Here is a 27,058-nt window from a genome sequence, read left to right as displayed (position 1 = left end):
ATGCCTCTGGGACTTTCTGCAAAGAGCACCCGCTCCGAGGAGGGAAGCGAGTCCTTCCTGGAGGGCCTGGGTAATCCTCACATTCTTTTCCTCGGGTTCTTTCCTGGTCCCAAGCTCGAGGCTCCGCGCCGTGCCCCAGGAGCGCCCTCTAGTGGGGAATATAGATCTAAGTCTAGGCAGATGGGGTGCCAGGCCTGGGAATGGGGTCAGGAACACTTCTGGCAGCAGTGGAAGTTTGCGTGGGGCTCGTAACTCCTCCAGGGGAGAAGGCAGGAAGGATGCAGCTACAGCAGGATTTTTCACTTTTGGTGCTGTTGACACTTGGGTGGGATGCTTAGCGGCAGCCCTAGCTTCTACTCTTGAGATGTTGGTACGTACCCCTTCCAAGCCTTGGGGCTGAAATGCCCCTTGGTTAGGATCCGCTGGACTTTGGGAGACTGGAGAGATGGGCAGGGTCAGGTCATATGGGGCTTTGAACGCCAGACTGAGGAGCTTGGACTTCATCCGAGGGCACTGGGGCCCTTGGGAGGTCCCTGAGTTTGAGAGGAGCAGGGTCCACTCCAAATGTGCCAGGGAGGTTGGGGAGGAGGCTGCATGATGACTCAGGTGGGAAGGGATGAAGCCTGAGTCTTGGGATTGGCAAAGAGAGCAAGGAGGTAGGAGGATGGAGTGGAGGGCTGCTGCAGTCCCCACCTAAAGGACACAGGGAACCAGAGCTTTCCCAAACCCCAGGTCCAGGTGCCCCGCCCCGGAGGACCGGGAGGCCTCGCAGGAGCGCCCTCTAGTGGGAGAAATAGATCTGTGCCCAAACTCTCATAGGAGTGGGTTTAGAGGAAAAAAAACCCGAGGTTGCTCAGAGAAATTGGAAGTGTGAATAGATCAGGGAGCTTGAGTGGTACAGGAATTGAGATATAGTCCTAGAGGGATTTTAGGTACTCTATCTTCAGTTTGTGAGACCCTAAAGGGATCAGATTTTCCAGGTTCTGGGAGAAAGGGGCAGATGGCCCAGCTCTAGATTGAGTCCCTTGTCTGGCCTCCTAGTAGACTGGGAGCTCAGCAGGCTGCAGCGACAATGCAAGTTGATGGAGGGGGAGAGACGGACCTACAGCAAGGAAGTCCACCAGCGCATCAACAAGCAGCTGTGAGCCTCGCACCAGGGCCCTGGAGCTGGGAGGAGCTTGCAGGGGTGCTGCGGGTGGAGGGCAAGAGCATGGTGCTTGGGCTTTAGTGATGCTGATGCTGGCCCCTTGCTGGCATCTTCTCCACCTCCCTGCGCCGGTAGTGAGGAGATCCAGCACCTGGAGGCAGTGCGCGCCAAGCTCCAGATGCAGATCAGCGTCGCCCAGACTCAGGCCAAGCGGCTGCAGGACAATGAGCGCCTGGAGAGTATGGACCGCCTGCTCAAGTGCAGAGCCCGGGCGCAGGCTGAGGTGGAGGAGCTGCAAGAGCAGATCAGAGACCTGGACAAGCAGGTGGGTGCCAGAGCAGGCTCTGTAGACCCATGACAGGGGGCAGTGTCCTAATTGCCGCAAGCTTCCTCCATGAAAAATGGGGCTGTTGAAAGCATCCACTAATCCCAGCATTCGGGAGGCAGAGACCAGAGAATCGCAGTTCACTGACAGCCTCAGTTACTTAGCTAGGCCCTTTGCAACTCAGTGAGACCCTGTTTCAAAAATAAAAAGACTAGCCGGGCGTGGTGGCGCACGCTATAATCCCCGCGCTTGGGAGGCGGAGACAGGAGGATCGCGCAGGTTCGAAGCCAGAGGCGGAGACAGGAGGATCGCGAAGGTTCGAAGCCAGCCGTGCTGGCGTAAGAGATCCTGTTTCAAAAATATAAAATAGGTCTGGGAGTGTAGCCCGGAGGAAGGAGGGCTTCCAGGAACCCCAGTACCACAAAAAAAAAAAAAAAAAAAAAGACTAAATATAGCGGTGGGGGTGTAGCTTGGAGGTATAATGGCCCTGGGTTCCATCCCCAGTAAAGAAAAAGTGTTTTTTGGTCACTGGTAAACTGTTTGATGCACAGCATAACCCTAGGCATTATGATGTGGGAGGAGCTGGTGGTTAATTAGAAAAAGGTCATTTTCTGAGCCAGTAAAACTGCATTGGAATCTTGGCTTTGCCACATCAAAGCTGAGTGGCCCCAAGCAGGTCCTCACCTCTCTGGGCCCTAGTTACCTTGGTAACTTGGTGATACAGCAGAATTTAGATATCCTAAGCTGGGTGTGGTGGCGCATCTCTGTAATCTAGTACCTGGGAGACAGATTCGGAGATGCAGGTGTGAGGACAGCCTCAGTAACTTAGCAAGACCCTCAGCAATCTAGCAAGACCCTGTTTCAAAATAAGCAACAAAGCAGGGCTGGGGTATATTTCAGAGTTAGAATGCTCTGGTAGTGCCGGGCGTGGTGGCGCACGCTTGTAATTCCTGCGCTTGGGAGGCAGAGGCAGGAGGATCGAGGCCAGCCGCGCTGGTTTAAGAGACCCTGTTTCAAAAATACAGAAAATAGGTCTGGGAGTGTAGCCCAGAGGTAGAAGGGCTTCCAGGAACCCCAGTACCACCAAAAAAAAAAAGAATGCTCTGGTAGAATTCAATCCTCAGTAGCCGGGCGTGGTGGCGCATGCTTGTAATCCCAGCGCTTGGGAGGCTGAGACAGGCAGATGGCACAGGTTCGAAGCCAGCCTCAGCTACTTAGTGAGGCTCTCAGCAACTTAGTGAGACCTTATTTCCAAATAAAGTATAAAATAGGTCTGGGAGTATAGCCCGGAGGTAGAAAGCCCCTGGGTTCCACCCTCAGTACCACAAAATAAATAAAAAAAGAATTCAATCCCTAGTACAAAAAAAAATTTGATATTCTAATCCCATTGCCTTGAGACCTTGCTATTTGACCTTGCAAATGATGTGATGTTTCTAGGCCAGTGTCCTTTCAAGTTTTATGACTATGACTCATTTTGATGCAGTTCATATACACTAAGATGCACAGATATACACATATATAAGTATATAGCTGAAATAGAAGTTTCACCAAATAATACCTAACTCTTTTCTATGTGGGATTCATTCTTCTGTTTCCAATCTTCTTTTTATTAAAATATCCTGCTTTTCTAGACCAAGTATTTTCTTGTACATTATTGATTCACAGACAGAAACTTGAAAATTAGTCATCTTGAGCCGGGCATGGTCATGCATTCCTTAATCTCAGTACTTGGGAGGCTGAGACTGGAAGACTGCAGGTTCATGGCCAGCCTCTGAAATTTAGTGATACCCTGTTTCAAAATAAAGAATAAAAGTAGGGCTGAGGGCCGGGCATGGTGGCGCACGCTTGTAATCCTGGCACTTGGGAGGTGGAGACAGGAGGATTGCGCTGGTTCGAAGCCAGCCTTGCTGGTTTAAGAGACCTTGTTTCCAAATAAAAATATAAAATAGGTCTGGGAGTGTAGCCTGGAGGTTGAAGGGTTTCCAGGAACCCCAGTACCACCAAAAAAAAAAAAAAAAAAAAAAAAAAAAAAAAAAAAAAAAAATAGGGCTGAGGATTTTGCTCAGAGGTAGACTGCCCCTGGTTTCCATCCCTGTACTGGAAGAAAGAAAGAAAGATACTCATCTTGTTGGTCTGTATTGATTTCTTACTGCTGCTGTAACGATGGTCACAAAACATTATAGTTCTGGAGGTCTGAAGTTTGAAATGGGTCACACTGGGCTAAAATCAGGTTGTTGTTGGGTTGCATCTTCTGGAGGTTTTAGGGGACAATATGTTTCTGTACCTGTTTCAGTCAGCATTCTCCCTGCTGTAATCCAAGACACCTGGCCACCACACAACTTAGAAGACGGGGAGAGAGAGAGAGAGGGAGAGAGAGAGAGAGAGAGGGAGAGAGAGAGAGAGAGAGCGCGATTGCTCTGCTTTCAGATCACAGAGGCAGAAAGCAAGAGAAGAAGCAAGGGGATAAGAGATCATATACAATCCCCAAGGCCACACCCCCACCTCCAACATGGCTACTTATTCGCTTTGAGATCTAGGAGGGCATTCTAAATCCAAACCATGACAGTATCCTTTAAAGCTTCTAGAGTCCATTGGTTCATGGCCCCTTCCTCTGCCTTCAGAGCCAGCAATGCAAACCTTTCATGGTGGCGCATGTCTGTAATCCCAGTATTTGGGAGGCTGAGACAGGAAGACCACAGGTTTGAGGCCAGGCTTGGCAATTTAGCAAGGGCTTGTTTAAAAAAAAAATACAATAGGTTTTGTGGTGCAGTTTGGAGGTAGAGTGCCTCTGGGCACAATCCTACAATCTCCAGAGCCAACAACAATAACAAAACAATGCAATTGTGTGAGGGTGAGAAAGGATTTCCTGAAGAAGTTACAGAAATTTCTACTTTTAAAGGAAAATATTGATACATCCCATGACAATAAAATTAATAAAGTCTGTTTTTCAAAAGAAATAATAAGCCAGGTGTGGTCACACATGTCTGTAATCTCAATACTTGAGAGGCTGAGACAGGAGGATCACAGGTTCAAGGACAGGATCAGCAATACAGTGAGGCCCTCAGCAACCTAGAGACCCTGTTTTCAAACAAAAATACAAACATTTGGGTAGAACGCCCCCGGATTCAATCCCCAGTACCAAAACAAATAAACAACAACAACAACAACAACAAATCACCACCAAAAACCAAACCAAAACAAAACCAAAACAAAAACAAAAAAGGAAAGAAAGAAAGAAAAAGAAAGTCATGTTACAGAAGCAATTATCTGCAACACATATAGTAATCAAGGATTAGTAACAAGAATATATGAGGAGCTAGGTGTGGGAGCTCATACTTGTAATCCCAGTGCTTGGGAGGCTGAGACAGGAGAATCACAGGTTCAAAACCAGCCTTGGCAATTTAGGGAGACTCTGTTTCCAAATAAGAAATAAAATTGGGTTGAGGATATAACTTGGAGGTAGAATGCCTCTGCGTTCAATCCCCAGTAGCATAAATGAAAATATATTTATATATAAATATATGTAATATAAATATGAATATATATGAGAAACTCCTACATATCATCAAAGAGCCAGTGCAGATATACAAATCGTCAAGGCTGACACACCACGGAGTAAGAAATGTGGATGTTTGATAAGCATGAGAATTATTCACTAGTAATCAGAGAAAGGCAAATTAAAATCACAATGAGAGCTAGTGTAGTGGCCAGGCTTGTAATCCCGGTACTTGGAAGGCTGAGACAGGAGGATCACAGGTTCGAGGCCAGCCTCAGGAACTTAGCAAGGCCCTCCACAACTTAAAGAGACCCTGTTTAATCAAAGAAAATAGTGCTGGAGATGTAACTTAGAGGTAGAAGACTCCTGGGTTCAATCCCCCATACCATGGGGAAAAAAAAAGAAATCACAATGAGATATCACTGGTCATTTACCCAGTTTCCAAAAATTAATGTCTGAATAAAAATGCCACGTGTTGGGAGGAAGGCACAATGGACACTTCCACACATTACTAGTGGGGTAGAAATAGTCATACATATTCCCAAAAGTGTCCCCCCTCCCTGAGCCGGGCGTGGTGGCGCATGCTTGTAATCTCCGGGCTTGGGAGGCTGAGACAGGAGGATCGCGCAGGTTGGAACCAGCCTCAGCTACTAGTGATGCTCTCAGCAACTTACTAGTTAGACCCTGTTTCCAAATAAAATAGAAAATAGATCTGGGAGTGTAGCCTGGGGGGTAGAATGCCCCTGGGTTCCATCCCAGTACTGCAAAAGAAAGTGTCCCCCCCCAACCTATTAAATTTGAAAACAGACTTACCCTGTGATCCAGACTCCTCCTCTCAGTGTGTTCACTGTGGGGAGTCTTGGATTTAGCCTGAAATTCACAATCCTTTAGCCCAATAGCTTTTTTTTTTTTTTTTTTTTTTTTTTTTTTTTTTTTTTTGCGGTACTTGGAATGGAACCTAGTGAAACGGGGGGTTTCTTCTGAGTCCCCAAGATGAAACGTGGGTTCTTGAGAAGAAACCTGGAGTTTCATCAAAGATGAAACGGAGTTTCTTGAGAAGAAACTCGACGTTTCCTTACTGGGTTCTTGTCTACGGTGAGCAAAGAATGACACCCGCAGACCACAGAAAGGGGAGTAAATGGTTTATCGGAAGCAGCAGGGAATAAGGAAAGGTGGCCGAACACCCCAAAAGGGCTGTCGGAACTCTGGGGTCCAGCAGTTGTCTTCAGAACAGTACTTGGGAGTAGCCCAAGCCGAATGCCTTCAGTTGCAGGCTGCTTTCTTCCAGAGTCCACGCGATCTGCCAGAAAGGAATAGGGAAAAGTGGCAGAACACCTCTAGGGTTGTTGGGGCTCTGGTGTCCAGTAGCTGTCTTCAGGTCACTACCCGAATGTAGCCCAAGCCAAGTGCCATCAGTTACAAACTACTTTCTCCCAGGGTCCACGCGATCTGCCAGAAAAGAGGTTCAGGTCACCCCTTGGGGCTCTGGTGAGCCTTGATGTCCAGCAGAGGCCTTCAGGTCATTATCCGAGAGCTGCCCGGGCCAAATGCCTTCATTGCACTCCACGTTTTCTCAAGGCTAACACGACCTGTGAGAGAGAGAAAAGCTCCCCAAAAGGGAAGGGGTTCCCTGAGAGAGAGAAACCCAATTTGGTGGCTGCGCTAGGGGTTTTGCCAGATGTCTGCGTGTCCTCTGTTGGTTGTGGTAAGTTTGGGATCCTGGGAATTCTGGGAAGCAGCTCTCAGAATTTGCATAGGGTATTTGCAAGTCCTTTGAAGAGTCTCCTTTCAGAAGTGTCAGACTTGCTCCAGTGATGTCTCCTGGGTTTGTTGATTAGTAACTAGATGGTTTTGTGAAGCTTTGGTCCTTATCTCTGAATCTTGGCCCTTCGCCCCTCAGGAAATTGACTTTTTTCTACCGAGGCCTCTTCCCTATCTGCCTATTTCCTTTCTATCTCCTCACTAGGGGCATTCTACTTCCGGGCTACACCCCCAGCCCTATTTTTTACTCTTTATTTTGATACAAGGGTTCACTGAATTGCAAAGGGCTTCACTAAGTACCTGAGGCTGTCCGCAAAACCGCTATCCTCCTGTCTCAGCCTCCCAAATGCTGAGATTACAAGTGTGCATCACCATGACTGGAGGCCCAATAGGTTTTTTTTTTTTTTTAAGTATTTATTAGCCGGGCGTGGTGGCGCGCTTGTAATCCTGGCGTTTGGGAGGCGGAGACAGGAGGATCGCACTGGTTCGGAGCCAGCCTTGCTGGCTTAAGAGACCCCGTTTCCAAATTAAAAAATATAAAAAAAATCAGTCTGGGAGTGTAGCCCGGCGGTAGAAGGGCTTCCAGAAACCCCAGTACCACCATCAAAAAAAAAAAAAAAAAAAAAAAAAAGTATTATTTATTTTTGAGATCCTGGGGATTGAACCTAGAAGCATTCTACCTTCAAGCTATACCCCCCACCCAATTTTATTTATTTATTTCTTATTTTGAAACAGAGCCTCAGTAGGTTGCCGAGGGCCTCCCAAAGTTGCTGAGGCTGGCTTTGAATCTGCGATCCTCCTGTCTTAGCCTCCCAAGTACTGGGATGACAGGGGTGTGCCACTGTCTCCAAAAGGTTTTCACTTGTTGCTAATCACTTAATTATCTGCAGGGTCGGAGGCCAGGAAGCAGTGCTACCTTGGCATGATGGCGTCTGGTGTTCCTGTCCTGAGTGTCAGGGCTGCTTCTCAGCTCCCAGGAGGAGCATCTCCAGTGGCATGACACTGTGTGGGTAGCTGGTACTGTCGCTGATAGGGGTCATTTTAATACTAAACATTGTTGCTGAGGAATAAAGCTGGCCTTCCATATCTACCTAACCCAGTTTGTCTCCATGGAAATAGCGTCGGAAGAAAGCAAACCATAATCGTCCTCTTGTAGAAAACTGCTTTAGATCTATTGTTAATCCTCCTCCAGCCCACCCAGAAATGTCATTTCTCAGTCTCTCTCCCCCCGTTCTCTCTCCCTCCCTCCCTCCTTCTCTCCCTCTCTTTCTCTCTATCTCTCTCTCTATCTCTATCTCTCTCTCTCTTGCAGTACTGGGGATGGAACCCAGGGGCATTCTACCTCTGAGCTACAACCCCAGTCCTATTTTTTATTCTTTGTTTTGAAACAGGGTCTCACTGAGTTGCAGAGGGCCTAAGTAGCTGAGGCTGTCTGTGAATTGCAATCCTCCGGTCTCAGCCTCCCGAATGCTGGGATTGCAAGCATGCGCTACCACACCCGGCCAGAAATGTTATTTCTAAGTATTCTGGAACCACTACTCATATAAAAGAATGTTGGTAGAAATATTATTCATATTGGTTAGCCCAAATATCCATCAATCTTTGGTTAAATAAATATAGTATATGTTTATAATGAAATAGTATACAACAATAAAAGAGAACAAATTATGATTATACACGGTAATATTGATGAATGTCAAAAACAATTGAATAAAGGAATCCAGACATAAAATATACATGCAGATGGGTATGGTGGCACATGCTTGTAATCCCAGTACTTGGGAGGCTGAGACAGGAGGATTGCAGGTTGGAAGCCAACCTCAGCTACTTAGTGAGGCTCTCAGCAACTTAGTGAGACCCTGTTTCCAAGTAAAGTATAAAATAGGTCTGGGAGTATAGCCTGGAGGTAGAAAAACCCTTGTGTTCCACCCTCAGTACCACACACAAAATAATAGGTTTGGGGGTATAGTTCAGAGGTAGAAGGCCTCTGGTTCTACCCTCAGTATCAACGTTGCATTAATTATATATTTAGCATTATTACATGTATATATTAATACATACTTATATAATATATTTTATAAATAAAAATAAAAAATTATATTAATTATGTATATATACCTGTATATATATATATATATATATATATATATATATATATATATATATATAACACACTATGGGCCAAACTAAACTTTTGTTCAAGGGATATATGTACACAGATAATAAAACTCTAAAGAAAAGTAAAGGGGCGGGGCGTGGTGGCGCACACTTGTAATCCCAGCATTTGGGAGGCTGAGACAGGAGGATCAAGGTTTGCTGTCAGCCTCAGCTACTTAGTGAGGCCCTTTTCAACTCAGTGAGACCCTGTTTCAAAATAAAAGACTAAAAAATGCCCCTGGGTTCCATCCCCAGTACTGTAAACAAAACAAAACGAATAAAAAATATGGCTGGAGGTGTATCTTGGAGGTAAAATGCCCTGGGCTCAATCCTCAGTACTAAAAAAAAAAAAAAAAAGGAAGAAGGAAAGTATGGTAAGCAGAACCAAATTCCTCTCCCCCCAAATGTCCCCATCTTAACCCTGGGAAGCTGTGAATGTATTACTTTACATAGTGAAAGGGACTGGGAAAGAGGGTGAAGATGTTTAATGACTCCCAAGATTTGAAGGGCTGTTCAGTGCCCAGAAACACACGCATCCAACTGGTAAGTAATTATGACCTTTAAGAAATGGACTACAAGCCGGGTGTGATGATGCATGCCTGCAGTCCCAGTACTCAGGAGGCTGAGACAGGTGTATCACAGGTTTGAGGCCAGCCTCGACAACTTAAAGAGACCCTTAGCAACTTAGACCTAGTTTCAAAATAGAAAAATAAATAAAATAGGGTTCAGGGATGTAGGTGAGAAGTAGAATGCTCCTGCTTTTCCCACCCAATAAAAATGTCTTTTTCTGTGTTAGCCATTACTTTTTTTTTTTAAGTTGAAAAATTTAAGCCAAGCGTGTAAAAATTAAGCCTGTAATCCCTACTTGGGAGGCTGAGACAGGAGGATCCAGATTCATGGCCAGCCTCAGCTACTTAGACCCTCTGCAACTTAGACCCTGTTTCAAAATAAAAAGAATTAAGTGGGGCGTGGTGGCCCACGTTTGTAATCCCAGCATTTGGGAGGCTGAGACTGGAGGATTGCGGTTTGTGGAGAGCCTGAGCTACTTAGTGAGGCCCTCCGCAATTTAGTGAGACCCTGTTTAAAAATAAAGAATAAAAAAATAGGGCAGGGGATGTAGCTTGGAGGTCAAATGATCCTGGGTTCCATCCCCAGACCTTCAAAAAAAAAAAAAAAAAAAAAAGAAGTAAAAATAGGACTGGGGGTGGAGCTCAGAGGTAGAATGCACCTAGGTTCCATCCTCACTATTGCAAAAAATTAAAAATTTTCTTTTTTGAGGTACTGGGGATTGACCCCAAGGGCATTCTACCTCCCAGCTAGGCCCCTAGTCCTATTTTTATACTTTACTTTGAAACAGGGTCTCACAGTTGCAAAGGACTTCACTAAGTAGCTGAGGCTGTCACCAAACCGCAGAAACACTTTGGGTTTTAATTAATTAATTAGTTAATTTTTAAACTGGGGATTGAACCCAGGGGCATTCTACCTCCAAGCTACAACCCCAGCACTTTTGATTTTTAATTTTGAAACAGGACCTTGCTAAATTGCCGAGGACCTCACTAAGTTGCTGAGCCTCGCCTTGAACCTGAGATCTTGTTTCAGCCTCCCAAGTACTGGGATTACAGGTGTGCGCCACCGCGCCTGGCTTTGGTCCCGGGGAATTTCAGTGTCACCAGGTTCATTTCGTCCTCTCTGATCCCTTCTGTCTGCTGGTCTCGCTCTCCCGAGTCCTCCAGGTGGTGGGCGCTGTGACCTGGCAGTCAGCCATCCCATCTTGTTCGCGTTTGCTCCTGGCCCAGCGAGGTCCCTCCCGCGGTGCTCTTAGGCCCGTCTCGGGCAGGTCCCATGGCGTAGAGGTTGGGTGGGAAGCCCCACCAGAACCCATGGAGCGTGGGGGGCTGCGGGGACCGCCCCTCCGTGGCGGTCGGGCTCCCAGGGAACAGGCTGGCGCCGCCTCTCTCTTCCAGATCCAGGAGTGGGAGGCGCGCATCTTTACCCAGGGCAAGGAGGCCATGGCGCCGGGTTTCATCCTGGGACAGAAGGCCAAAATCCAAAGGAAGATCCAGATTCTTGAAGACCAGCTGAATAGGGTGCGGCGGCCGTGGAGGGGCACCGGCGGGAGGAAGGAGCCCAAGGGCAGGGGGTCCCAGGAACAGGGACTGATGGGCCCCGGGGCTGCGGCGGGTGCCACCCGCTGTCCGCAAGGAGGGGACAGGCTGCTCCCCACGACCCCCGCCTCTGACAAGGGCCGCTGCCCGGCTGCCTGCGGCGGAGGGACGAGGGAGGCCGAGCCTCACACGGGCTCACCATTCCCGCACCAGGTCACCTGTCACTTCGATGCCCAGCTGGTGCGCAACGCTGCCCTGCGGGAGGAGCTGGACCTGCTGCGCATCCAGCGGAGCCGCTACCTGAACGTGCACCGCATGCTGAGGAAGGTCAGGGGGAGGACCCGGCGCCCCTCGCCCCCCGCCCTGGCAGGCCCGGCCCCTAGCTTTAACCCCAGAGGAGACCGCCTCTCAAAGAACGTGGCTTCCTTTATAAGGAAGAAGCACGAAGGTCATTGTGTGGGTCTAGGGATGGAACCCAGGGACATTTGACCTCCGAGCTACACCCCCTGCCCTATTTTTTTTTATTCTTTATTTTGAAACAAGATCTCACTGATTTGCAGAAGGCCTCACTAAGTAGCTGAGGCTGTCCGCGAACCGTGATCTTCCAGTCTCAACCTTCTGAATGCTGGGATTTTAAGCGTGTGCCACCATGCCCGGCTACGAAGGTCATTTTGAATATTATCAACCAACGCAGTCTGTGAGATTTCTTTGGAAAATCTGCTCACCCTTCTCCTCCCAATTCTCCTTCCTGTCCTTTCCTTTAAAAAAATATTTATTATTATTATTATTATTATTATTATTATTATTATTATTATTATTATTGTTATGTGATACTGGGGTTCCTGGAAGCCCTTCTACCTCCAGGCTACACTCCCAGATCTATTTTATATTTTTATTTGGAAACAGGGTCTCTTGAGCCAGCGCGGCTGGCTTCAAACCTGTGGATCTTCCTGTCTTCCCCTCCCAAGTGCGGGGTTTACAAGTGTGCACAACCACGCCCAGCTATAATATATATATTTTAAATTTTAGATGTGGGAGATTGAATCCTGGGGCATTCTACCTTCAAGCTACACCCCTATCCCCCCCTTTTTTGTGGTACTGGCTATGGAACCCAGGGGCTTTCTACCTCTGGGCTACACCCTCCACGCCTATTTTATATTTTATTTGGAAACAGGGTCTCACTAAGTTGCTGAGAGCCTCACTAAGTAGCTGAGGCTGGCTTCGAGCCTGTGTGATCCTCCTGTCTCAGCCTCCCAAGTACTGGGATTACAAACATGCACCACCACAACCGGCTAATCTTTATTTTTGAAATAGGATCTCACTGAATTGCAAAGGGCCTCACTAAGTAGCTGAGGCTGGCCGTGAACCACTATCCTCCTGTCTCAGCTTCCCGAAATGCTGGGATTACAAGCATGTGCCACCATGCTCAGCTCCTCCCAGACCTATTGTATTTTTTAATTTTATTTATTTAGTTTGTGGTACTGAGGATGGAACCAAGGGGCATTCTACCTCCAAGCTACACCCCCAGCCCTATTTTTTAGTTTTTATTTTGAAACAGGGTCTCCCTGAGTTGCATAGGGCCTCACTAAGTAGCTGAGGCTGTCCGCGAACCACCATCCTCTTGTCTCAGCCCTGCGAATACTGGGATTACAATCCTGAGCCACCACACCCAGTTTAGGGGAATCCTGGCTTCTAATAGCACCAGTATGCTTATTCATTTGCTCACTTATATTATACACACCAAAGTCTTTCAAAATTGCTACAGCTGTGCTATCACCCCCTAAACCTAATATAATAAGTAGTGTTCAAGGTGTGTTTGTAAATTTTTTGTGGCACTGGGATTTAATCCAGGGGCATTTTGCTTCCAAGCTACACCCTCTGAACTATTTTATTTTTTTTATTTTGAGACAGGGCCTCACAAGTTGCTAAGAGTCTTGCTAAGTTGCTGGCACTGTCCTTGAACCTGTGATCTTCCTGTTTTAGCTTCCCAAGTACTGGGATTACAGGTGTTCCTTGCCACTCCCAGCTCTGTAGTTTGTTTTCTCCTTGGAGGGTAGGAGTATTTATATATCTGTTGAAATTATTGTATCCAGCCGGGCGTGGGTGGCGCACGCTTGGGAGGCAGAGACAGGAGGATCGCACGGGTTCGAAGCCAGCCTCAGCTACTTAGTGAGGCTCTCAGCAACTTAGTGAGACCCTGTTTCCAAATAAAATATAAAAAAGGTCTGGGAGTATAGCATGGAGGTAAGAAAGCCTCTGGGTTCCACTCCCAGTACCACCACAAAAAAAAAAAAAAAAAAAAAGAAAAGAAATTATTGTATCTAGAAGTTACTTGGCATATTCCCATTTTTTTTTAGCTTTCTGTGTGGCTCCTCATTTGAAACAGAGTTAAGCTCATTTATTTCTGTTGTATTTAGTTTTAGCTGTTGTTCTTTGATGATTTAATTTTCTTAGGAATATGTAAAACATGAACAAAGTTCTCAGATCAAAACTATTCTAGCCGGGCATGGCGGCGCACGCTTGTAATCCCCACGCTTGGGAGGCGGAGACAGGAGGATTGCACGGGTTCGAAGCCAGCCGCGCTGGCTTAAGAGGCCCCGTTTCCAAATTAAAAAAAAAAGTATAAAAATAGGTCTGGGAATGTAGCCCGGAGGTAGAAGGGTTTTCAGGAACCCCAGTACCACCAAAACCAACAACAACAAACAAACAAAAAATAAAAAACAAAACCAAAACTATTCTAAAAGATAATCTCAAGAGGCAAACCGTTGTCTTCTCCTCTCCACCTCTCGTTTCCTCCCAGCCCCTGTAGGTTACCTATTTTCGTAGTTTCTGGTTCTCCATTCTGGGCTTCTTTTTGCAAAAGCACATGTGTGTTTGTGTGTGCCCATGTGGATGTGTATTCACATATTTGTATATCTAGACATCTATCTATCTATCTAATCTATCTATAAAAGTTCTGCCTTTTCTTCCTCTTGAAGAAATCATCATTTTTACCCACAACACTGTGGACATTTCTGTGGAACTAGAAAAAGAATGGTGTGGTCATAGGGTATATTACCCTGTTTTCTTTACTTTTTTTTTTTTTTTTTTTTTTGCGGGTTTGGGGATGGAACCCAGGGGCATTTGACCTCTGAACTACACTCCCTGCCCTATTTTTTATTCTTTATTTTGAAACAGGGTCTCACTAAGTTGCAGAGGGCCTCACCGAGTAGCTGAGGCTGGCCGCGAACCGTGATCCTCTGGTTTCAGCCTCCCGAATGCTAGGATTACAAGTGTGTGCCACCACGCCCGGCTTTTACTTTTTTTTTTTTTTGTGTGTGTGATATTGTGATGGAACCTAGGGGCATATTACCTCTGAGCTACATCCCTAGCCCAATTTTATTCTGTTTTTTGAAACAGGGTCTTACTAAGCTGTGGATGGCCTCACTAAGTAGCTGAGGCTGGTCGTGAACCTGGATCCTCCTGTCTCAGCCTTCCAAGAACTGGAATTACAACTGCGTGCCACCACGATCCTCCTTGTCTCAGCCTTCCAAGAACTGGACTTACAAGCGTGTGCCACCGTGCCCGGCATTTTTTTTTTTTTTTGTGTGTGATACTGGGGATAGCACCTGGGGGCATTCTACCTCTGAGCTACACCCCCAGCCCTATTTTTATTCTTTATTTTGAAACAGGGTCTCACTGAGTCACAAAGGGCCTCACTAAGTAGTTGAGGCTGTCCTGTCTCAGCCTCCTAAATGCTGGGATCACAAGTGTGCATCATCACACTTGGCTAGCCTGTTTTCTGTTCCTATAACAAAACAATCTGAGGCTTGGAACTTCATAAAGAAAAGAGGTTTCTTCCGTCCACAGTTTTGGAGGCTGAAAATCCAAACAGCCCAGCGCTGCCTCTTGCAGGGGTCCTCTTAGCGGTGTCACATCATGGCTGCTGACATCATGGTAGAGCACACACAAGAGGGACATCCTCCACCTTTTTTGGTACTGGGGATTGAACCCAGGGGCATTTGACCTCCAACATATACCCCAACCCTTTCCTTGTGATACTGGGGGTTAAATCAGAGAATTCTACCTCTGAGCTACACCCCCAGCTCCCTCTTTTTGTGGTGCTGGGGATTGAACTCAGGGGCATTTTACTTCTGAGCTACACCCCCAGATCTATTTTATTTTTATTATGAAATAGGGTCTTGCCAGGTTGCTCAGAGCCTCTCTAAGTTGATGTAATACTCCCAAATATTACAGACATGTGGCACCATGCCCAGCTTATTTTTATTTTGAAATAGGGTCACACTAAGTTGCTGAGAGTCTTGCTAAATTGCTGAGCTTGGCCTCGAACCTGTGATTCTGCTGTCTCAGTCTCCCAAGTACTGGGATTACAAGCATGTGCCACTACAGCTGGTTTTGATGTTCCTTTTATTGCTACCTCTCTAAAACTCCTTTCAAGCCAGGCATGGTGGCTTACACTTGTAATCCCTGCATTCGGGAGATTGAGACCGGAGGATCGCGGTTCGTGGACGGCCTTCGCTACTTAGTGAGGCCCTCTGCAACTCAGTGAGACCCTGTTTCAAAATAAAGAATAAGCCGGGCGTGGTGGCGCACGCTTGTAATCCCTGCGCTTGGGAGGCTGAGACAGGAGGATCACATGGGTTCGAAGCCAGCCTCAGCTACTTAGTGAGGCTCTCAGCAACTTAGTGAGACCTTGTTTCCAAAAAAAAAAAAAAAAAAAAGGGTCTGGGAGTATAGTCCAGAGGTAGAAAGCCTCTGGGTTCCACCCCTCAAAAAAAAAGAAATAGGGCTGGGAGGTAGAATGTCCCTGGCTTCCATCCCTAATACAGAAAAAAAAAAAGAAAAGAAAAACAAACAAACAAACAAACAAAAAACTCCTTTCAAGGGCAGCTGGTCACAAGGAGGGTCCCGGGAAGGCTCAGAAATCTCACTTGTTAGAGGGGAAGTGTACTGGGATTTTGTAAGACATAGCATTTATTTTGTCCTCCTCCCTGGCAGGAGATCAACCTCTTGAAGCACACAGTCAGCACCCTCATGGTCTCCTCCACCTCTGCCTATGCAGGCAGGTAGGCTCTTCGGATCCCCAGACATGCAGGGGTGGGGACTAGGTGACCTTTTCATAGGGCAGTGGTGAGTTGGATTGGGACTGAAAAAATTAACCATCAGAACATAAGTTTTTATTTTATCAGTAACAAGGCCTGTCAGGACAGGGCCTGAATGCTGGGGTGTGTGTGTGGGGGTGGGGGGGGTCCAGGAGTGGAGGCCTGACCCATCCCTTGGGAACCCAGGAAATTCTCGGTGTTTTGAGAGTCCAGGAGAACCGCATCCTGACTCTGCCCCATCCCCGTGACCCCGGCTCACACTGCTCGTCCCCAGGACCCCATGCTGACCCCAACCCAACCTCGAACCTCCCTGTCCCCTCCCACCAGGGTGGAGGCAAAGGCCAAAATGGGCATGCTGCGGGAGCGGACAGAGAAGGAGGTGGCCCAGAGCGAGACGGAGGCGCAGATCTTGCAGCGGCAGATAGCGCACCTGGAGCAGCTGCACCGCTTCCTCAAACTCAAGAACGACGACCGCCAGCCGGATCCCGCCATCGTGCAGAAGCGCGAGCAGCGGGGTGAGGGAGGGCGGACCGCAGCTCGGTGGGCGGCGAGTGTTCTGGCGCCTGGGGCGGGAAGCTCAAGGCGAGGGGCGTGGCCGACCGGCCAGGGGAGGGCGTGGCCTTTGACGAGCGGACAGGAGCGTGACCAATCCCAGAGACGGGGCGTGGCCGAGGCGGTGCGGAGGGCGTGGCCGGGCCGGGGGGCGTGGCCGGGCCAGGCCAGGTAGCGCGGCCGCTAAAGTCAGCCTAGCCGCTGGGTCTTCCCCTAGCCCAGGAGGTGGCCGAAGGACTTCGGAAGACTTCGCAGGAGAAGCTGGTGATGCGCTACGAGGACGCCCTGAATAAACTGTCCCAGCTGACCGGCGAGAGCGACCCGGACCTGTTGGTACTGAAGTACCTGGAGAGTGAGTGGCGCTGGGTAGAGGTGGGGCCCGGGTAGCTCAGTACCCCCGCATCCCGGGCCATCGCTGGGCGCCTCCTCCCGCGCAGGGACAAGGGATCAGGCCTGCGAAGCGCGCCTGCGTCCACTTGGTACTGTGGCCTGGCTCTGTCCCCTCCCCAGTCTCTCCTGTCCCTGCCTGGGGTCTGTGCCCGTCCCTCTGGCTTTCTCTCGCTCCCAGCCCTGCATCCGTCTCCCGCTTACTTCTCTCCTGGTCTCCCCTTCCTCAGAGGGCCTTCAGGCTCTGCACCTTTTCCTCAACCCTGTCTCATCTCCCTTTTCCTCTCCTGTCCCAGCCGCTCCTACTTCACAGGGCGTTCCTTTCTTTCTTTCCCATTATGCCCCTTTCTCTGTCTCTCGGGGTGTCTTTGTGGCTTTCTCTCTGTTACTCTCAAGGACTTGCTCTGTCTCTGTGTCCCTATCTGTCCATATCTCTGTGACGGTCTCTCTGCCTCTGTCCCGGTGTGGTCTTTTTCAACACTTTCTCTGCACTTTTATGATCTGTCTTTGTTTTTCCACCTGTGTGTGTGTCTTTGCCTCCGTTTCTCTGAACCCCATCTTTCCCAACTCTCCCTCAGTTGAGGAGCGCAACTTTGCTGAGTTTAACTTCATCAATGAGCAAAACTCAGAGCTGCAGCGTTTACATGAAGAGATCAAAGAGGTGAGTGGGGCCTCCTTGTCTTCCCTCCCCCTTCTCCCCTTGCTGCTTCCTGCTCCCTCCTTTGGGCCCGGCACCCTTGCTTTACTCCTGGAGGCCGGCCCAGCGTTCAGGCCCTGTCCTTGCAGATGCAGGAGGCTGTGGCCAGCGAGCGCTCCAGCGGGGATAAACACCAGGAGCAGGAGCAGCAGCGGCACTCAGCCTTGCAGGAGTGCGTGGACAAGGTGCAGTCCGAGTCAGATCAGCTCGAGGCCCGCCTCGGGGACTTGCGGGACCAGCTGGAGAAGCTCAAGACCAGTGAGTACCGCAGTGGTCCCTTTCTCAGCCCAGGCCCAGCTTCTTCTCTTGGAAGGATGCTATGGGCTGGCTGGCCACTTGAAGGCATTCGGTAGAGGGCTTTATGCACTTTCTTGCCATTCCATCTCACTTACTCCATCTGTCCATCTGGGGTCCATCCATCCATCCATCTATCCATCCGTCCTGTATTCTTCATCCATCCGTCTATGCATCTATCCATTCAGCATTCACCCAAATGTCTACCCATCATCTCTTCTCCTGTCTGTCCACAGTGACCAGAAGTGGGGTTGGGCCAGAGGGCAGGTGTATGTTGACATTTAGAGAAAATGCCCAACAGCTCTCCATGTGGCACTGCATCTTCCATACCACATCAACATGTGCGCCACACTCTCAGCAGCACCTCTTACTGTCAGCCTTTCAGTGGTTGCCATTCTAATGTGTCTGCAATACTAGCTCTGTTAATTTGATTTGTGAGCCAGGCGTGGTGGCACACGCTTGTAATTCCAGCATTCGGGAGGCTGAGACCGGAGGATCGCGGTTCGCGGACAGCTCAGCTACTTAGTGAGGCCCTCTGCAACTCAGTGAGAGCCAGTTTCAAAATAAAGAATAATAAATAGGGCAGGGGGTGTAGCTCGGAGGTTGAATGCCTCTGGGTTCCATCCCCAGACCCGCAAAAAAAAAAAAAAAAAAAAAAAAAGGCTGGGCATGTACTAATAATACTAGACATCCTATTGTTCATGTGAACATCTTTTTTTTTTTGTGGTATTGTGGATGGAATCCAGGGGCATTCTACCTCTTAGCTACACCCCCAGACTGACTTTTTTTGGTGGTATTGGGGTTTTTGGAAACTCTTCTACCTCCAGGCTACACTCCCAGACCCAATACACACACACACACACACACACACACACACACACACACACACACATTTATTTATTTATTTATTTGGAAACAGAGTCTCTTAAGCCAGCAAGGCTGGCTTTGAACCTGTGCGATCCTCCTGCCTCCGCCTCCCAAGCGCGGGGATTACGAGCGTGCACCACCACGCCCGGCTGTCATGTGAACATCTCTGTGAGGTCTCTGTTCCATCATGTGTTCCCTCCTTTTTATCATACAGTTTAGCCTTGATTGAAAGCCTTACCTTCAGCTGTGGTTTATAGCTTTGGCTTTAGTTGGCCAGTCATTTCAGCCTCTCAACTGTCAGGAGACACAAAAGTCAAGTGAGAATGGCATGAGGAAAATACCAATAGAGAGATGACTGGAGCAGAAAGATGGCAGGCAGAAACACATTATCAAAAGGAACCTCAGAGCCGGGCGTGGCGGCGCACACTTGTAATCCCAGCGCTTGGGAGGCTGAGACAGGAGGTTCACTCAGGTTCGAAGCCAGCCTCAGCTACTTAGTGAGGCTCTCAGCAACTTAGTGAGACCCTGTTTCCAGATAAAATATAAAATAGGTCTGGGAGTGTAAACCAGAGGTAGAAAGCCCCTGGGTTTCATCCCTAGTAACACACACACACACACACACACCTCTAAATAGTTACAAAACAAGAAACATTTCCTTGCTTACTAAAGAATCTCTGCTGCTATTCTGAATGGACATAGGAAAGAGAAGGCAATGATTCTTAGGCTTAGGTTGGGTCAGGACACACTGACTTCAGCCTGTGATAGAGAACAGTCTGAGTCTCTGTTGGCCTGAGAGTCTGTTCTCTAAATGGTGCACATCTCACAAGCAGCTTTATATTTTAAAGTTGTTGAAGATGAAATAACTTCAGTGAACTGATCAGTAAGTCTTGTTCTCATCCAGATTAGGATGAAGGGTGCTTCAGTCACATGCTTATTACAGCAATGTAACTAGTCTGGATAGTTGTATTTAATCATAAGATATACAACCAGGAGCCGGGCATGATCCCAGCTTTTGGGAGGCTGAGACTGGAGGATCCTGGTTTGTAGACAGCCTCAGCTACTTAGCGAGGCCTTTTGCAACTAAGTGAGATTCTGTTTCAAAAATAGAAAAGAATAAGGATAGGGCTGTAGCTCGGAGGTACAATGCCCCTGGGTTCCATTCCCAGTACTGGGTTCCATTCCCAGTACTGCAAAAAAACCTCAAAACTAAAACAAAACTAAACAATCAGGAAACACTAGCTCTATGGAGCTGTTATCTCAATAAGTCACTTAATTTACTGACAGAAAAATGAAAAATACACTGAAAATGGAAAAGCTTTTTTATCAGTTAAAAAAGTTTTTAATTGTTCAAGTTTCACAAATATTCATGAGAATTTTAACTTGGGACCACAGTTAATAATATAGTTTCTTGTGTGTTCTTCCTATAAAATATAAAGCAACTTTACAAAAAAAATTTCCCGAAGATAGAACAAAAGAAACAAGGGTTTATTTAATAATAGAAGAATGCAATAGATGACTATTGTGGTTAAAAGGTGCTGTAAAAATTTGGCTCAATGAGCTGGGCACGGTGGCGCACGCTTGTAATCCCAGCATTCGGGAGGCTGAGACTGGAGGATCGCGGTTCGAGGACAGCCTCAGCTATTACTTAGTGAGGCCCTCTGCAACTCAGTGAGACCCGGTTACAAAATAAAGAATAAAAAATAGGGCTGGGACTATAGCTCGGAGGTAGAATGCCTCTGGGTTCCATCCCCAGTACTCCCCCCCCAAAAAAAAAATTGGCTCAAAGATGAATTTCAGACCTTGTGAATTTTTATATTGAAGATGCTTGGCTATATTTACAAATGGGGACCCCTTTTTAGTAGTGGAAATGGAACTCAGGAGCATTCTACCTTAGCACTATGCCCCACCCCCTTTTTATTATTTTATTTTTTTTTTGTGGTACTGGTGATTGAACACAGGGGCCTTTTACTTCCAAGATATATCCCCCGCCCTTTTTATTTTTTGTCTTGTAACAGAGTCTTGCTAGGTTGCTGAAAGCCCCACTAGGTTGCTGAGGCTGGCCTCGTACAAGTGATCCTCCTGTCTCAGCTTCCCAAATATTGGGATTACAGGCCTGTGGCACCACGCCCAGCTAATTTCTTCTTTTTTTTTTTAAATATTGAAACAAACAGTGTCTTGGCAAGTTGCTAAAGGCCTTGCTAAGTTGTTGAGGCTGGCCTCAAACCTGAGATCCTCTTGTCTCAGCCTCTCAGCCTACTAAGTATTGGGATTACTGGTGTGCATTGCTGTGGCTGGCTCCCATTTCTGTTTTATTCATTTATTTTTTTGTGGTACTGGGGATGGAACTCAGGGGCATTCTGCCTCTGAACTATATCCTCAGTCCTATTTTTTATTTTTTATTTTGGAATAGGGTCTCACTGAGTTGCAAAGGGCCTAAGTAGCTGAGGCTGGCTGTGAACTGTGAGCCTCCTGTCTCAGTCTCCCAAATGCTGGAATTACAAGCGTGTGCCACCACACCTGGCTCTTATTTTTTATTTTGGAGGTTCTAGCAGGGGAGCGCAGCTACTTGTATACCCTTGACTGAAGACTGGTCCTCTTCTATTCGGGGAAGGTCGTCCTCTTTGACCGAGCGCGCAGCTTCAGGAGGGACGCACATGGAGGGTGAGGGAGGAAGGGGACACCGCCTAGCCGGCCAGAGCAGCCGAATCAACCCTGGCGATCAATGGGGTGACAGATGTCGCAGCCAGAATGCCCTCACATCCTTTTATTATTTATTTATTTATTTATTTATTTATTTATATTTATTTATTTATTTGGTGGTACTGGGGTTCCTGGAAGCCCTTCTACCTCCGGGCTACACTCCCAGACCTATTTTTAAATTTTTAAATTTGGAAACAGGGTATCCTAAGCCAGCGCACATGGCTGGCTTCGAACCGGCGCGATCCTCCTGTCTCTGCCTCCCAAGCGCGGGGATTACAAGCCTGCGCCACCATGCCTGGCTTATTTTTTATTTTGAAATGGCTCTCATTAAATTGATGAGGCTTGCCGGGCGTGATGGCGCACACTTGTAATCCCCGCGCTTGGGAGGCGGAGACAGGAGGATCGCGCTGGCTTAAGAGACCCTGTTTCCAAATAAAAATATAAAATAGGTCTGGGAGTGTAGCCCGGAGGTAGAAGGGCTCCCAGGAACCCTAGTACCACACACACACACACACACACACACACACACACACACACACACACACAAATTGCTGAGGCTGGCCGTGAACCCAAGGTCCTCCTGTCTCGGCTTCCCGAGTCCTGGGATTATAGGCATGTGCCCCCACACCTGCTCGTTCTGGGTGTCACTGATAATAGCCAGCCAACTCACTAAGTACAAGTTGGCCACACAAGGGCCCCTTAGTGAGGGTCATGACAGTGGCCCATGGGTCAACCACGGACAACTGGCCTGGTCACATGGAGTCTGGTGTTATGAAGAAACAAAGGAAGCAGCCCAGAGGCCTCTGTGACCCCTTGACCTCTGGGGCGCAGGCATGCGAGGGTTCCTCTGGAGGGGCGGAAGCTGGGTTTGTTTCTAGCTAATGTGTTGACAGAGTTGATATCAGACTTTGAGAATTGGGGTGCAGCGGCATCTGGCGGTATGAGCCGAGGCCAGTGCCTTTCAGCCTTGGAGCCTTGACTGCTGCCTCCATAGGATGAGGAGCAGGGAGAGGGCTGGCCCTGGAGTCATGACAGCGGTCCCTCCTGACCTCAGGTATCCAGCTGCTCTTCACCAAAGCCCACTGCGACAGCAGCGCCATCGACGACCTCCTGGGGGTCAAGAGCCACATGCGGGATCGGGACATCGGCCTCTATCTGAGCATGATTGAGAGGCGGCTGGTGCAGCTCCTGACGGTGCAGGCCTTCCTAGACACCCAGGTGGGATGGGGCTGGCCTGGGGCCCTGGGGGGCTGCCGTGGGCCCGGCCTAAGCTGATCCCTGGCTCTGACACTTACAGAGTCAAGCCACATTGGCCGATGCCGCCCTGTTGGTGCTGGGCCAGAAATACGAGGATCCGAAGAAGATGACCCCATTTCAGATCCCTGACAATCTGTGAGGCCCAGGGGAGGGGTAGAGGTGATGTGTTTCCATGGGGGGGGGCGGTGGAGGGAACAAACGGTTGAAAGTTTGGGGGCATGAGGTGGTAGGTGTGGCCCAGGGTGGGGGCTAAGAAGATGAAAAGGGAAGTCGGGCATGGTGGGGCACACTTGTAATCCCAGTATTTGGGAGGCTGAGACAGGAGGATCGCAGGTTCGTGGCCAGCCTCGGCTACTTAGTGAGGCCCTCAGCAGTTTATTGAGAGCCGGTTTAAAAAAAAAAAATAGGGCTGGGGGTGTAACTCAGAGGTAGAATGCCCCTGGATTAAAAAAAAAAAAGAAAAGATGAGGTGAGGGCCTTGAGGAGTAGGGAACTCTAGGGGTCAGGGGTCTGATGGGAAGATGGGGCTCCGAGTATTCCAGAGGGGAGAGGACTGGCCTGGGGCCAGCGAATGGACTCTGGGAATCGCAGGGAAGCACCCTGGACCTTGGGTGGGTCACAGTCTAGATTTCCCCCACCTTCTTCCTCACTCCAGAGAAGACCCCCCAGGTTTTGTGGCCAGAGACGACTATCCTATGAGCAAGGAGGAGCTGTGGAGCCAAGTGATGAAGTCGGTGAGAACGGGGGCCAGTGGGACTGGGGCCAGGACCTCGGCCACGCTTCGAAACCCTAAGCGTCCCCTCCTTCCCAGGCGGAGGTCCAGGAGCTGTCTCAGGAGCAGAGCCAGGAGCCCACCGAGACCGAGGAGATTTCGGACAGCACCCCAAGCTTGGAGTTCACCAACACCCCGATGGGCGGCACCAGTTCAGCCCTGGGGGATGCTATCAGGGTGGGTGGGTCCATCCTGAGCCACAGGACTAGCAAAAGCTACGGCTCTGTTGGCCACGTCACTTTCGGCCTCCCTGGCTCTAGCATGGGTCAGAGGTCCATGTTTGGGGACTCCCACTCCACCCCAGGCAATGTGACCTTTGGTTCTGCCAGCGCCAGCGGGGCACTGGGGTCCAGTCGGCCTTCGATTGCGGGCCACGTGACCTTCAGGCCCGTTAGTCCCAGCAGCAACCCAGGCTCCACTGGCTATGTGGAGTCCAGCAGGGGCCAAGAAACCCTTAGAAGTGGCACAGAGAGTAGAGGTGGCACTGGGTCAGAGTCGAGCGGTGGCCCTGGTTCCAGCAGAGGCCGTGCGTCCAGCGCTGGGCTTGCCTCCAGCGCCAGGCCTAGCTCTTCCACCAGCAAAGATTCCCGGTGCTACTACTAGGGGCCGGGTTCTTTGCAGTTTGTCTCCCCGGCCCTCTGCACTCTGGGACTCTTCATCTCTTCCTCCCAGCCTGGGCTTCTGTGTCTTTTTGCCCCGTCCATTTCTATCTGCCCATCAGTGTTGCCCCATCTCTCTCTCTCCTTGTTCCTAGCCCTCCCTCGTCCCTCATCCTGTTTGGGTTTGTTTTTTATCTCCAGTTTTCTCTCCTTATTTCCATCTCCCAGACTCTCCTAGCATCTCTGGTCCCTGTCTGCATAGCTCCTTATTCCTCACTCCCTGGAGACCCCCCCCCCCCCAGTACTGACCAGATGAGCTGTGATGATAGCAAATAAAGGTCAGAGCTCAGTTTACACCCTAGCCTGGTTACCTGTGTGTATATGGCTTGAGACATGGCTTCTTCCTCTGCCTCTTATCACCCACTCTGACCTCTTCCCTGCCGTTTACTCATTCACTTATTTTTGAGACTTCTGTATTTCTGGATCTGCTGGGAACTGTATCAGTCAGGTCAGGCTGAGATCTACTACAGTAACAAATAGTCCCAGAATCAGCGGCTCTGATGCAGCAAAGGTTTCTTTCTCTTGAGCGCTACTGCTCCATGCTACGTCAGCCAGTAGCTGTCCTCTGTGTCACCCTGTGCCCCAGGCAGATGGAATAGCCTCATCTGAAGAGGCACCAGGCTCTTTGACATGGGGTGGGGAGGGGAGGGACCGGCCAAACAGGGAGCGACTCTTAGAGCTTTGTCCTGCATCTGACAGTCACCTTCACTTATGTCTGTCAGCCAGCACACGTCACCTGGCCATGCCACACTTGAGAGGGAGGTGGGAATATAGTATTCCTGTGCCTCTGGAAGGGGAGAAAAAAGGTCGCAGAGGTAAAGCTGACCGCGTCCCCATGCCATGCTGGGCTGTGACGAGAGGGAGCCAGGGCACCGGGTGACTCTTGCCTGTATTTGAGTCAGACCAAAGGCCCTGTCAACACTTAATCCACCAAATCCAAACATAATCCATTCTCCTGATCCAGGAAGGCAGAGCTTTGCCCCAGAGTGGGTGATAAGAGGATATACTTCAGAGGTGTGAGTGTGTGTGTGTGTGTGTGTGTGTGTGTGTGTGTGCGCGCGTGCATGTGTGTGTGAGCAAAACAAGTTGGTACATATAAAGCCTGGCACATAGTAAATACTCAAAGCCAGGCACCGTGGTGCACGTCTGTATTCCCAGCACTTGAGAGGCTGGGAAAAGAGGATTGTGGGTTCAAGATCAACTAGCCTCAGCGACTTAGTGAGACCTTGTTTCAAAATAAAAAATAAAATTGGACTGGGCATGTAGCCTGGAGATAGACTGCTTTTGGATCTAATCCCCAGTAACACAGCACATCACACACACACACACACACACACACACACACACACACACACACACACCTTAAAATATCTGTGATTTTAAATGTAGTAATCTCTTGTTATTCATGGGGGATTGGTACTGATGTGCAAGTCCCTTATATACGATGGCGTAGTATTTATATATAACTGAGATGTATCTTCCTGTATAATCTAAATCATCCTCTAGATGGTCATACTATAATGTGAATAGTTATTATACTGTATTGTTTAGGGAATAATGACAAGAAGAAAATTTCACTCCTGTAACTTCCTATTTGAATCAACAAATGCTTTTTAAAAGACTTAAATGAGAATACGAGCCGGGCGTGGTGGCGCACGCTTGTAATCCCCGCGCTTGGGAGGGAGGCGGAGACAGGAGGATCACGCAGGTTCGAAGCCAGCCGCGCTGGCTTAAGAGACCCTGTTTCCAAATAAAAATAAAATAGGTCTGGGAGTGTAGGTTTTCTAGATCAGAAGGGTTTCCAGGAACCCAGTACAACCAAATAAATAAATAAATAAATAAGAATATGAGACAGAATAACAGAAACTAGGCTATATGGAAATTATAATTATTGTAGAATATATATTTAATTTATTTTCTGGTACTGGGGAATTGAACCCAGGGGCATTCTACCTCCAAGCTATACCCTCAGCCTTTATTTTTTCTTTTGAAGCAGGGTCTCACTAAGTTGCTGAGTCTTCATAAGTCGCTGAGCCTGGCCTGAACCTGCGATCCTCCTCTCTCATCCTCCCAAGTACTGAAATTACAGGTGTGGGCCAGTCACCATGCTGGGCTTCATTGTAGAATATATTTTTTGGTACTGAGGATGGAACCCAGGGGCATTCTACCTCTGAGCTACATCCCCAGCCCTATTTTGTAGTCTTTTTTAACAGGGTCTCACTGAGTTGTGAAGGGCCTCGCTAAGTAGCTGAGGCTGTCTGTGAACCGTGATCCTCCTGTCTCAGCCTCCCAAATGCTGGGATTACAAGTGTGCGCCACCACGCCCGGCTGGAGAATATTTTAGAGGAAAATTTCCATTTTGGATTTTTCTCATGTTAAGCAAGAAGAAATATTGAAAGCGGCATGTCTAACTCACCACTTTGAAAATTCACAAGAAGAAACAAACTCCAACTCACCCATATTAAATAGTTGTAATCAAAACATTAAAAAAAATAGCAGGACAACAGGAAGAAAGTATTAAAGGTAAATAAGAGGCCTCAAACACATTTTCTTCTCCTGAATCCAATTTCAACATATAGACTTGATAAGCATGCTTAAAGATCATAGATCTTTAAAATCTGCTGTACCATGCAGGCAACTCTTGCTCTATGTTTAAGCATCCAGAAGGTGTTGCCACCTTCCACCCTCAGGGATCCCTGGAGTTCATCCCCCTGTGGTCCAGGGGCCACTTATTTTTTGTGGTGGTTCTGGGTATGCTGCCGGAACCTGCCGGCAAAAGT

General features: G+C 48.4%; 1 protein-coding gene across 1 annotated transcript; it reads left to right on the top strand.

The window, feature by feature from the left end:
* Positions 1-24,222, top strand: ODAD1 (outer dynein arm docking complex subunit 1; the record flags this gene model as incomplete). The annotated part of the gene is made up of 14 exons (XM_080703658.1): positions 1-70; positions 1,042-1,141; positions 1,283-1,472; positions 10,851-10,973; positions 11,205-11,318; positions 15,990-16,057; positions 16,421-16,586; positions 16,844-16,997; positions 17,611-17,693; positions 17,819-17,987; positions 22,645-22,808; positions 22,888-22,982; positions 23,503-23,581; positions 23,659-24,222. The coding sequence occupies 14 exons, from the start codon at positions 1-3 to the stop codon at positions 24,220-24,222; spliced, it is 2,139 nt and encodes a 712-aa protein (XP_080559784.1).
* Between the last annotated feature and the right edge of the window lie 2,836 nt (positions 24,223-27,058).

The sequence above is a fragment of the Muscardinus avellanarius genome, assembly GCF_963383645.1.
Source record: "Muscardinus avellanarius genome assembly, chromosome: 10".
NCBI lineage: Eukaryota > Metazoa > Chordata > Mammalia > Rodentia > Gliridae > Muscardinus > Muscardinus avellanarius.
The sequence above is the reverse complement of the archived record's forward strand: the minus strand, read 5'-3'. Positions and strand labels throughout refer to the sequence as shown.